The 11443-nt window shown below is 49.4% G+C and overlaps 5 protein-coding genes across 5 annotated transcripts; 3 read left to right on the top strand and 2 right to left on the bottom strand.

The window, feature by feature from the left end:
- Positions 1-1779: 1779 nt before the first annotated feature.
- Positions 1780-2604, top strand: ACHE_30711A (nucleotide diphosphatase; the record flags this gene model as incomplete). The annotated part of the gene is made up of 1 exon (XM_043277359.1): positions 1780-2604. One exon carries the CDS (start codon positions 1780-1782, stop codon positions 2602-2604), a length of 825 nt encoding a protein of 274 aa, XP_043135246.1.
- Positions 2605-3343: 739 nt separating this feature from the next.
- ACHE_30710A (uncharacterized protein) lies at positions 3344-3844 on the top strand (the record flags this gene model as incomplete). The annotated part of the gene is made up of 1 exon (XM_043277358.1): positions 3344-3844. The coding sequence occupies one exon, from the start codon at positions 3344-3346 to the stop codon at positions 3842-3844; it is 501 nt and encodes a 166-aa protein (XP_043135245.1).
- A 108-nt stretch (positions 3845-3952) lies between these two features.
- Positions 3953-4907, bottom strand: SDH4 (CybS family protein; the record flags this gene model as incomplete). Its single annotated transcript, XM_043277357.1, has 5 exons — positions 3953-4118; positions 4172-4291; positions 4361-4427; positions 4577-4594; positions 4757-4907. The coding sequence occupies 5 exons, from the start codon at positions 4905-4907 to the stop codon at positions 3953-3955; spliced, it is 522 nt and encodes a 173-aa protein (XP_043135244.1).
- A 472-nt stretch (positions 4908-5379) lies between these two features.
- On the bottom strand, positions 5380-6417 carry ACHE_30708S (MDR family NADP-dependent oxidoreductase; the record flags this gene model as incomplete). Its single annotated transcript, XM_043277356.1, has 1 exon — positions 5380-6417. The coding sequence occupies one exon, from the start codon at positions 6415-6417 to the stop codon at positions 5380-5382; it is 1038 nt and encodes a 345-aa protein (XP_043135243.1).
- Positions 6418-7477: 1060 nt separating this feature from the next.
- ACHE_30707A (uncharacterized protein) lies at positions 7478-9522 on the top strand (the record flags this gene model as incomplete). The annotated part of the gene is made up of 2 exons (XM_043277355.1): positions 7478-7845; positions 7914-9522. 2 exons carry the CDS (start codon positions 7478-7480, stop codon positions 9520-9522), a joined length of 1977 nt encoding a protein of 658 aa, XP_043135242.1.
- Positions 9523-11443: the final 1921 nt, after the last annotated feature.

The following is an 11443-nucleotide window of genomic DNA, read 5'->3' as shown; positions in this document are numbered from 1 at the left end:
GATACTGGCTTCATGAGAAACATCATCACACTGCTTCCCAGTGATTTATCAGTCATCCTGCTTATGACATATTGCTATTCACGAAGTTGGCTTGTCCGTCCGGATCTCATTGGGGCTGGTTCTGATGAGCTACTCGAAAGGTACCTAAACATTGCCAGGGAGCAAGCCCAAGTGGCAAATGTCCAAGACGAACATCTGGTTTTGTTGATTTTTGGACATGAAGATGAAGACATGTCGGATGTTGCTGTGGGCGGAACAGCCCCGAGGAAGCGCCCTTACTACATATTCGGGACGTGAACAGGCTTCTTTTAAAGACGCTGATTATCACTTCCTGTTACTCTGGAGGGCGGCTCGTTTTACCGGACGTCACGAAATCGGGCCACTATCTGAACGCAACAGGGATCGCCGCTGCGGCCAAGGATAAGACCTCGCAATCGTGGCCCATAAGCAATAGAGAATTGAGCTTAGGTCGCGCTAGTGGTACGCTGCTTCCGCAATCCTCTAATGTCTGTCAGGCGTTGAGACGAACTCTACTGAAGCCACTCATCCCACTTACATGGACTTATGTCGATCGATATTCGAGGCGATTACCGACATGCACCTTCTTGGTGCAAGTCAGCATTTGCACTTCGGTGCGCAAGACAACGATTGGGAAGTTAATCATGCAGTGCGACTTGGACTCCCTCTAGCAGCCTATAGACTGTTGTGGGTTTCTCTGGGGGAGATCCCACCTACACCCTTCGACATTGAGAAAAAAAAAAAAAGTGGGTAGTGATGAAACAAAGACTAGGGGCACTAGCAAATACAGGTTGCCGCAATCGATTGCACGCCAGTACCTGCAAGTCTATCCCGGTCCGGACGGTGGCGGGCCGAACGTTGCTCTCCACGGTAAACTTAAAGGCATTCTGCAATGTAATTCTGAGTACTCCGACTCAGAAGTGAACAAACTATTCAATATCGTTACCTACCGTTTGGGGGCAATGCACATGCACGAAGCCAACTACCTCCGACAGGTCATGGCAAACCCCGTTGGATCTATCTTCCACATCAATACATATCCCTGGAACAAACAGCCTGTCAAGCTACTAAAGGTGCTCTCCAGAAGTGAGTGTATTGCCTTCTACTGGAAACTCGGCTGCTGACATGCCTGTTTGGGGTTGGGCAACCCTACACCAAGCCACACCACAGCACCTTGCATTACACCTGCTGATTCAGGCCTATACTTTGCAGAGATTGAAAGGTGAGTTGAGCTTGTGGCTTCAGGCAAGAAATCCGGTATTACTCTATTCATAGAGCCTGGCGCGGCAAACAGGTGGTGGAGAATACAAAAGTTGTGGACATCAGTGTGTGCTTTTTTGAGTGAAAATGGATGGGCAGGAGCCAGTGACGATAGCTTGACAATATTTCCTGCCAACTGCTCTGGCATACATGATTTACAAGCAACCAGCGCCATGAAAATGCCATATCTTGACCTGGAGGTAACATTCTTCCCTCCGCTTCAGCAGCCAAGACACTTCTAACCATTCTCCATGTTTCATCGCGATTTGTGATATGACTTGCTTTCATTTGCTCGGGCTTTTTTTTTTTTTTTCTCCTTTGCTTTTCTACCGACCATAGGGTTGTTCGTAAGTTGCTCGTTATCATCGGTTCACCGCCCTGATATCGACGAGTGAGATATCCCTTCATCAATAATTGTTCTGTCAATTCTGTTTTCTCAACCATTTGCATCAAGATACCCCGTTATACTCTCCATAAGAAAGAACAAACCGACAAAACACAATGTCCGAAAAACAAGCACTCACATCCAACATGGACCCCATCGACGCCCCTCCCACCTACGAAGCAGCACCACCAACCCGCACCCCTCTACCACGCCCACCACCCCTCTCCCTCCCTTTCCTCAACGACCTCCGCAACAAGCGCGTAATCCTCGCCTCGGCCTCCCCTCGCCGCCGCCAAATCATGTCCCTCCTCGGCCTCCCAAATATCGAAGTCATCCCCTCCAACACCCCCGAAGACCTCCCCAAGACCCTCCAACCGTTCGAGTACGTGCTAGCCACGGCCTCGAAAAAGGCACACGCGGTGTATGAGCAGGAAATCGCGAACGAAGAAAAAGGTGAACCGGGGTTAATCCTCGCCGCGGATACAATCGTCGTTGATAGTTCCAGCGGCGCTATTCTCGAGAAACCGCATTCAGAGGCGGGGCATATCGCCATGCTGAAAGCGCTGCGCAACGCGAGGAATCATAAAGTGTACACTGCTATCGCTGCGATGGCGCCGCTGGTTAGTGCGCGGGACCCGGGATATGCTGTTGAGACAGCGATTGAGGAGACCTCGGTGCGGTTCGATGGCAGTGTTACGGATGAGCTGATATTGGCGTATGTGCGGACAAGGGAGGGGGTCGATAAGGCCGGGGGGTATGGAATTCAGGGGCTGGGGAGTATTCTTGTGGAGGGGATTGAGGGGAGTTATGATAACGTGGTTGGGTTGCCGTTGAAGACTACGTTGAGAGTTATTGAGAAGGTTATGGCGAGGGCGGATGATGATGATCGGTTGGGTGATGAGGATGGGGAGGAGGAGGGGAGTGAGTTGGAGGAGGAGTAATGGTCCTATTTGAATATTAATATTCGCGTGGAATCAGTCGCTGGGCGGCAGGGTCAGCGCAAGACTCGGCGTTGCCTCCTGAGATGAACCCAAAATAAACCGAACCTAATTGGGCATTATATGAAGCTATTTTACGCTTGACTGTCAAGCTCAAACATAGATTGTCCGTCTTGACGGCATATTGAACATGCGACATATCTATGAGCTAGTCACATTTGTATCATGTGCGAGTCATCTATTTCACGAATGACGCTTAGTCCTGATTTTTGCTCATATATTCAATTTAACATCCCCCTTAAAAAGATAGGCAACGAGTAAATTGACTAACGAGCAAGCCAAAATGGAAAATGATAGAGCGGAAGAAAACCCCAGTGATGGGCAAGTCACCGGATATCACCAGCCAAAGACATCGTGTGTTGCCCTATCCACTTGAGCTCTAGCGGCAAGCCGTTTAGATGAAGAGCTAACCATCTCAGTCCCTACACGATGGAACCCGTAATCCTCCTCCCCGCGGCATCTCATCGAACCATTTCCATTACTCGTTGCCCGCTTGGGGCGTGATGACAGCTCAATCCTGTCCCTCTTCAGAGCCGATGAAGAGCTAGCCCACACAATAATCCACTACCTTTACACCGGGGGCTATCAAACGCTGGACGATCCATCTGTCCATGGCATCGCGAGGCGACAAGAGGAATATAGACGAGCGGTTCTGACTTATATTGTGGCGACTGGGTATGGAATGAGCGGCCTAGAAGCTCATGCGAGGCGGTATATGAGTGTCTTTGAAGACGCACTTGATATTCGGAAGATTCTGGCCTTGGACAGAGAGGTCTTTCCTATGGTTGGTACATATCACGAGGTGTTTTCTGAGTATTTTGAGTATCTGAGGGAGAAGCTGGAAGCTGCTGTTGAAGCGAACGAAGACTTCAATGATCTGATCAATGGGTTTGGGCAGGAGTCTGACCACTTCGTTGTGAGACATGTGATGTCATTATATGCGTCCAGAATCGCTAAGCTTGGCAAAGACGTTGAGGACTTAAAGGCTCTTACAGAGAGTCTACGGAAAGACAAGGTTATCAAACTGAATGACTCCCAAGTGGTATTTGAAGAATATATTTCAATGCCTCTCGTCGATGAACCTGCTCGTGCTGCTCTGATTCCAGCAATTTTTGAAGCATCATCAAGTGATACGGAATCAGGTAGTGAGAATCGGTTTGTCAGGATTAGGAAGGATAAATGAAAATAGGAAACGAGCATTGATAGTTTTACAACGTGAATATACAAAAAAAAAAAATCCCGACTCAATGAAATAAAACAAGAATGAAAGAACAATGTTTATGGTATCAGTTTATGCCTTCCAGATTCTCCGAAGTCCCTCTGTGATACCAACGTCGTTCGTCTCTAGCTCGTACAATCCAACGGCGGTAGTGAGGGTGGTAAGACGCAAGAGCCAGTTGCAGAGAGCCCGGGTCTTGGGCACACGCTGCTTGGGGAAGTAGTCGATAATAGATGCCCTGTTATGCGTAAGCCTTATGCTAACCCGCTTGGTAAAAGCAGCATAACGTACTGGAATCCAATGTGCGAGTGGAGGACCAAGAGCGAGCAGAGAGCAGCATCGGTGACGGGGTGGAGGGAGCCGGCGGCGAAGGGAGCGATGGTCAGGGGGACGAGACCAACGCAGACGAGTCTATTATCATCAGTATGTGTCGCGTGGAGACTATCATGTATATCATGCCGGGATCTCGGTCACACGAACCTCTCGAAAGACCAGTGGTAGCTACCGTGCGAAGGCGAGGTGTGAGGAACCGGAGCAGGGTCGTTGACTGTAATTGTGAAACCATGTCAATCTCGATTTTACATGCAGATGGACGAATGTTGTGATATCCAAGTTCCGTTCCGGGCCATAACCAAGACACAAGCCGTAACAATCGCAATCACTGGAAGTAATATCGGCGATGGGCAATTCGCATACCTGTTCCCTGGATGGTCTCTGCAAAAACACACCGTCAGCACATATCCAATTTTATTCTCCATGTCCATTTTCATTCCCGCCCGGTATATGCAATTCCTCCCGGAACCTCCATCCACCACCACCACCACCACCACCACCACCAATCTGTAACCAATCGATGATTGCAAAGCGGTCACTTACGAGGCAAAGGAGGCAGAATCTGCTTCTTAGCAGAGGCGTGGAAAGCGACCATCTGCGACATACCCGCGGCATTGCGGTTCACAAGCGGTGCCCGGATAGCCGACAGGCAGGACTGCCGGAGAAGAGTGGACTGGCGCGCGATCGAAGCCATAGCGTTGATCTGAGGTATCGTAGAGAGACAAGTTCAAGCAACACACACACAAGGGAGTCACAACACTGAGCAGGAGGAATCGATCGCAAAAGACGTTCGAAGTTGGAGCAACCTCGGAAAGGCGAGTCGGGATATGCGGTCATCACATTATGGGCCATGTGATTGGTTGGTTGCTCTCCGCCCAGCCGAAAATGGCCGACGTCCGGCAATTGGATTTAAGCTGGGGTATTCCTGTTCTACAAGTATGCGCAGGTTAATGTACACAAGATTGTCAGCATAGGGAAATATATGTGTTACTTTCTCCTTTAGCACTGCAAAAAAGCGTTGTCTTACTTGCTTACAATCTGCTCTGCCATCACTAAAGCGAAATGCATCCGTGATCTGGGCTGAAAAATGTTTATGCGCAAGAGACTACTATGGATTCACATTATCTCACTAATATTATATCAAGGTAAATCGTCAACCATATCATCTAAAACTTGAGAACAGCCTTGCCCAAGTTCTTTCCGTGGAAGATTCCAACCAATCCCTCAGCCGAGTTGTCAATACCAACGGTCTCGTGGATGAGAGGCTTGAAGGAGCCCTCCTTGATCCACTGCTGTACGTACTTCTGGTGGTCCGCAGCGTACTTGTCACCCATACCAGGGTCACCGACGATGAAACCGCGCATGTCAATACGCTTGACGAGGACATTGTGGATGTTCTTGATGGGGTAGGGGTCCGAGTTGTACTGCGAGATGAGACCGCAAACAACGATGCGACCAAAGTTGTTCAGAGCGTCCAGAGCAGCCGCCATGTGCTCACCACCGACGTTCTCGTAGTAGATATCGATACCGTCAGGGGCCAGACGGGCAAGAGCGTCCGCAGGCTTCTCGTTCTTGTAGTTGAAGCCGCTGTCGAAGCCCAGCTCCTCAGTGATGTACTTCAGCTTCTCGTCCGATCCGACACTGCCAATGACCTTGAGGCCCTCGTGCTTGGCGATCTGACCAACCAGCTGGCCGACAGCACCGCTCGCTGCGGAGATGAAGATGGTCTCACCCTTCTTGGGCTTACCGATCTCATAGAGCGACGAGTAGGCGGTCAGACCGGGCATACCCAGGGGACCAAGGTAGACACGAATGTCCTCAATTTCCAAGGGGTTCTGAAGCACGCTAATGGCAGCAGCGGTCTGCTCGCCGTTCAGGGCGATGTACTCCTGGATGGGAATGTGGCCGACGACGATGTCGCCCTCCTTGTAGGTGTCATTGTTGGAGCGGATAACCTTGGCGATGGAGCGGCTGTTGAGGGCCTCATTGAGGTGGAAGGGAGGAGCGTAGGACTTGATGTGAGCAGAGCGCATACGGCCACGCATGTAGGGGTCGAAGCTGGTGTAGAGCGACTGCACGACGACACCGTTTTCGGGGGCGGGCACGTTGGCGTCATAGGCGGCAGACTCGACGGCAAGGTGCTCACCGGGGATGGGGTATCCCTCGGGGATCTTCTTGAAGACAAGAGCCTTGTTGGAGGCCATGGTTGCAGTATAGAGTAGAGAACTATAGAAATATAATAAAGAAATCTAAGGGTCTCGAATTGAAGGTAATCTGCAGAGATATGCTGGGTGAATGCGACTACTTGTACTGCAACGTGGGGCGGAACCAGAAAAAACTTCGAGACGATTAGAAAGCTTGCGACAGGTTACGCAGAAGCTTCTCGAGGCTAAATTGGTCTTACGACTACTGTGTTACAACGGGAGTTGTCACCTTCTGGGCAAGAGCACCGCGATGTTGATTGTTAAGCAGCCTGGATGAACCTCGGACATGTCCCAACTGGGTAAGAGACTGACTTTATGTTGAGGTTATGCTCGTTTGCGTGATGTGCGCAATTGCTTAATGGAAGCCATGATATCTTCTATGTACTGTAGTTACAAGTGATGACCACTTCATACTTGGCGTCAGCCCCCTTACATGATAGCCTCTTTTCTTTTGCTTACTCCCAGGTGCATCCCAGTTCATCCCAGTATCCCGGTGGAAACAGACAAATGCACTGCCAGTTATACATGCATGATTCGTGCCGCCTGCCGAATTGTGGATTGGACTTATCTCACCGCCTTGGCCGTTTGAGCAGGCGGTGTAGAGCCCCTCCGTTTTTCAAATTGGGTTAACGCCGTTCTGACATATCTTATCTTATGCAAATACTATATTGACTAATCTGCATAACATGACATATTTATGCACGACTACATCCCCAACACTTCAATTCTTGTGACTGCTTCTACCCCTAAGGCACCTCTATCAATTCTATCAATTCTCTCCTTCTCTCTATTCTCTTCACTATGTTCGATAACAACGGCCATACGGAACTACCCTAGCGTTGTATGCTCCGGACTCTATGATTGGCCGGTGATAGCGCGGCCCCAAAAAAAATTATCGGGCATATTGGTTTGCCTCCGCCTGAATTTTTTCTTAGTCCATCCTCCATTCCTTCCTCTATCATCATATCCTTTTTTTTTCTGATTCGGATTGATTCTGTGAGCCGGAATCCTTTCTTCCTCTTTTTTTTGTTATTCCCGGCTTCAATCCGTGTCAGTCAGGATGTTGTGTGCAGTTCGCCGGCATGGAGTCGCGCAGGCTCTGCGGGCTTCTACCTCTCGATCCTTCGTTGCGAGATCGACTCCCCAGCTGCTGAAGTGGCAGCCCTCGACTAGCAGGCTGGCTGCCTTCCCCCAGATTTATCGATCGTTGCATGTCTCCGCTACCCGGTTTCAAGCTGCCCAGGCCGAGGCTGCGGCTAGCGAGGAGGAGCCTACCACGCCCGAGCGATTGACCGAATTCGCGGACCTGGCAAGCCATGGATTGGTGGATAAGAAGATCATTGATCAGATTACTCGATTTATGAAGATCAAGACCATGACCGATGTGCAAAGCATGACTATTAATGAGACTTTACAGGGTGACGATGTGTATGTTCTACTCTCTGCCTTTCCATTTTCCTTATGTCTTCGGGATACTGATTCTTGTTTCTTGATAGCCTGGCTCAAGCGAAAACCGGAACAGGAAAGACTCTGGCCTTCCTCGTTCCTGTGATTCAGAATATCATGAAAGACATGCAATCTCAGTCTCAGCAGTCTCAGCCCAGACGTTCGTACGGACGGCGCGCCCAGCCCAGCGATATCCGAGCCATCGTTATCTCGCCCACGCGTGAACTGGCTGAGCAGATTGCAACGGAAGCCTTGAAAGTGTCGCGTGGTACTGGAATTGTTGTGCAGACAGCGGTTGGTGGCACGCAGAGGCGCGAGAAGCTCCGGGCTATCCAAAGGGAAGGATGCCACCTGCTTATTGGTACCCCGGGACGGTTGAAGGATATTTTATCCGACCCGACTACCGGTGTCACAGCCCCACGCCTGTCGTCTTTCGTTCTTGATGAGGCTGATCGTCTGTTGGATGATGGATTCGCTCCCGACATTCAGGAGATCCAAACCCTCCTTCCCAACCGCAACGATGTTGACCGCCAGACGCTCATGTTTTCGGCTACTGTTCCCAAGGAGGTCATGGCCATGGTTCGTAAAACGATGAAGCGTGACTTCAGATTTCTGAAGACGGTTCGGGAGGATGAGGTGCCAACTCACTTTCGGGTGCCGCAAAAGGGTATCGTTCTTCCTGGATTGGAGAATGCTCTCCCTGCGGTCCTTGAAATGGCCCAGACCCAATGGGCTCAGCGGTCAGAAGACCGCAGCCAGCGTCCTTTCAAGGCAATTGTCTACTTCAACTCGACTTGCGAAGTCAAGCTGGCTTTTGACGCTTTCATGCACTTGCGCCGCCAAAGGAAGATGGGCGGAATGGCGATCTATGATATCCACTCGCGCCTGACTCAAGCTGCGAGGACAAGAAACGCAGATGGCTTCCGGCAAGCTCGTTCTGGAATCCTTCTCTCGTCCGACGTGACTGCCCGTGGAATGGACTTCCCGGAGGTCACCCACGTCATCCAAGTCGGTGTTCCTCGCGACACTCCCACATACATTCACCGTCTGGGTCGTACTGGACGCGCAGGAAAGGAGGGTGAAGGGTTGATCATGTTCCACGAGGGAGAAATGCGGACTTTCCGGAACAGGCTTGGCGAACTCCCCATCGAAATGGACGAAATCTCCCTCCGCACCTCCAGAGTCGACTTGACCGATGACCAGGCCGAACACGAGCCAGCCGTATCCGAAATCTTGACCCAGCTCCAGGACGCAATGGAGAACACCTCGGCTAGCGTCAAAGAAGAAGCCTACAAATCGCAATTTGGTTCCCTTCTGCCGTCCTTTTACAACAAGTCCGCTGCAGTTGATGCCATGAACAAGCTTGCCGTGTACGGTTACGGCCTTCCGAGCCCGCCGCATATGTCCCCAATGCTCCTCGAAAAAATGGGTCTTAACAGGACCCGGGGAGTTAGATCGATGGACCGTTCAATGGGTCGGGGCCGGGCGATTGACCGCTCCCCTATGCGTGGAGGCATGGGCCGCCCTCGCTTCATCGAGCACGGCCGGGGCCGCCGTGATGATGGCGACTCCTGGAACGACAGGCGCCGTGGTGGTGAGTATCGTGAGAGGAGTGGCGGCCGCAATCGTGACTCCTGGGGCGGCCGTGGCCGGTACTAAACATAATGCCGCATCGGAGAACTGCAGATCCGAAACTGGGTTACAGGATTTGCAGAGATAGAGAGATCTCTCAAAGGATATTCTCATGCATGATGATACCCGCTTTTTTTTTTTCTTTCTTTCTTTCTTTCTTTCTTTCTTTCTTTCTTTCTTTCTTTCTTTCTTTCTTTCTTTCTTTCTTTCTTTCTTTCTTTCACAAAAACTCACACTACCAAGTTGCATCTAATGGCGTTTTATGTGTTGGACAATTACGATTCTATCTCTCTTCTCTCGGATTTTTCACCACAAGTATAGAAATGTTCTTCTTTGACTTTGTCATGCCTGGATACGGATTTGGATTATGTTTCTTAGTGTTTTAGTATTTGCTTTTGATTTTTCATGGGTTGTATTCTAAAATATCGGAATGGGGTCACGATCATGTCTACGTCTACGTTTACCATAGAAGTTAGTTAATCAATATACCTGGTCTGGAGATTGCACGAAGCGAATCCTCATGTTTGTCCTATATCACAGACTCTGACTCATTCCAGTGTCTGGTGCATATCCAACGTCTGTTGGTTGCCATATGCTATATCAGTGCCATATAGGATGAAGTCTAACAAGTACCATCCGACTTTAGCAGCGAATCTTCCTCTCTTCAATGACCAAAGATAGTTGTTACTGCTGTGACTTCGCATAAAAAGACTTAAAATGAACATCAGCAGGCCGAATTTCTTTGCTGTCTGTCCCATTTGTTCTTAGAAATACCTATAAAATATCGTCGGAGACCAATATCTTTCTGCGCCATCAAGTTGGTTACCTGACAGAACTTCATCGACACATTCGGCTGCTTTTGACCAGCATCTGGCGTGTGATGCCTGGAATCATGTGCCATGCTTGGATGATTGTATTCAACCTGCTTGGCGTTGGATCCCGTCATTCGCGGGACAATGAGGCATCATGTAGGTGGGTTCGAGAAAGTCCATTAGCAGAGCTTCTTTTTTTTTTTTTTTTGCTCATCTCCTTTCGTTGGTCTGAGGCCTTCGTATCCTTGGCTGTCTTTTCTGCCCCTTTTATGCCGGAAAGATCCTTCGTGGGTTCTTTCATAGCTTTCAGACGATTAGAGACTGGTTATCACTGACTATCATTGATTTTTTTTTTTGCGTTAAAGGTCCTTTGGGGTTCTAGTTTTGAGACCAGTAGATGTACTGTATCAAATTTGGTCAGTTCTCTCATTTCATTGGACGAATCGCATAGCATGTCTTCCGCTGCTAGCAGTATCACATGTGGTGAAATATCCCGAGCCTTGCTGCTCCTATCCTAAAAATCTTCATTTAGGCGTTTTAGGATCTGTCCGTTCGTGTTAAGGAAGCCAGATCGATATTCGCCTAATCTGAGCCACATATACACTGTTGGAACCGGTCGTAATTCCGTATAATTTTCACGGACAGGTAACTGCATTCACCCCTTGTATGTGTCTTCCGTTGTCTTCATAAGCTGGCTGTATCTCTGAATTGTCATCTGCTGCCTGTTAGGAAATTGGGTAAGTCCAAGAGTTGGGCTTCTTAATACTTCGAAAAGGAATCAGGACTTAGTACACTGGGAAAATCGAGATCGATTGCATCTTTGGCGGATTCAAGTACTTGAGACTTATTGTCGTAACTGAGCTAGGGCTCGACGCTTTATGGAACAGGAAAGTCTGGCCAGTGTATCCTGAGGAATTGCTCTATTGTCGTGAAACGAATAGTGTAATGGCAATATGTCTTAGATTGCGAAGCTTTTTGCTCCTTTCACAAGTAGCTGTGAGGGTTATCTCGTCAACATAGACCACAAACTGCTTTCATCTCGAACAAGTCCATGCCTTTGGATATCGCATCCAAATTTTGTAGGGCGCATTCCACTGTGTGATCCCCAAGCTGCCACGGGGTATTTTCCTTCGACA

The sequence above is a fragment of the Aspergillus chevalieri genome, chromosome 3 (genome assembly GCF_016861735.1).
Source record: "Aspergillus chevalieri M1 DNA, chromosome 3, nearly complete sequence".
NCBI lineage: Eukaryota > Fungi > Ascomycota > Eurotiomycetes > Eurotiales > Aspergillaceae > Aspergillus > Aspergillus chevalieri.
The sequence above is the reverse complement of the archived record's forward strand: the minus strand, read 5'-3'. Positions and strand labels throughout refer to the sequence as shown.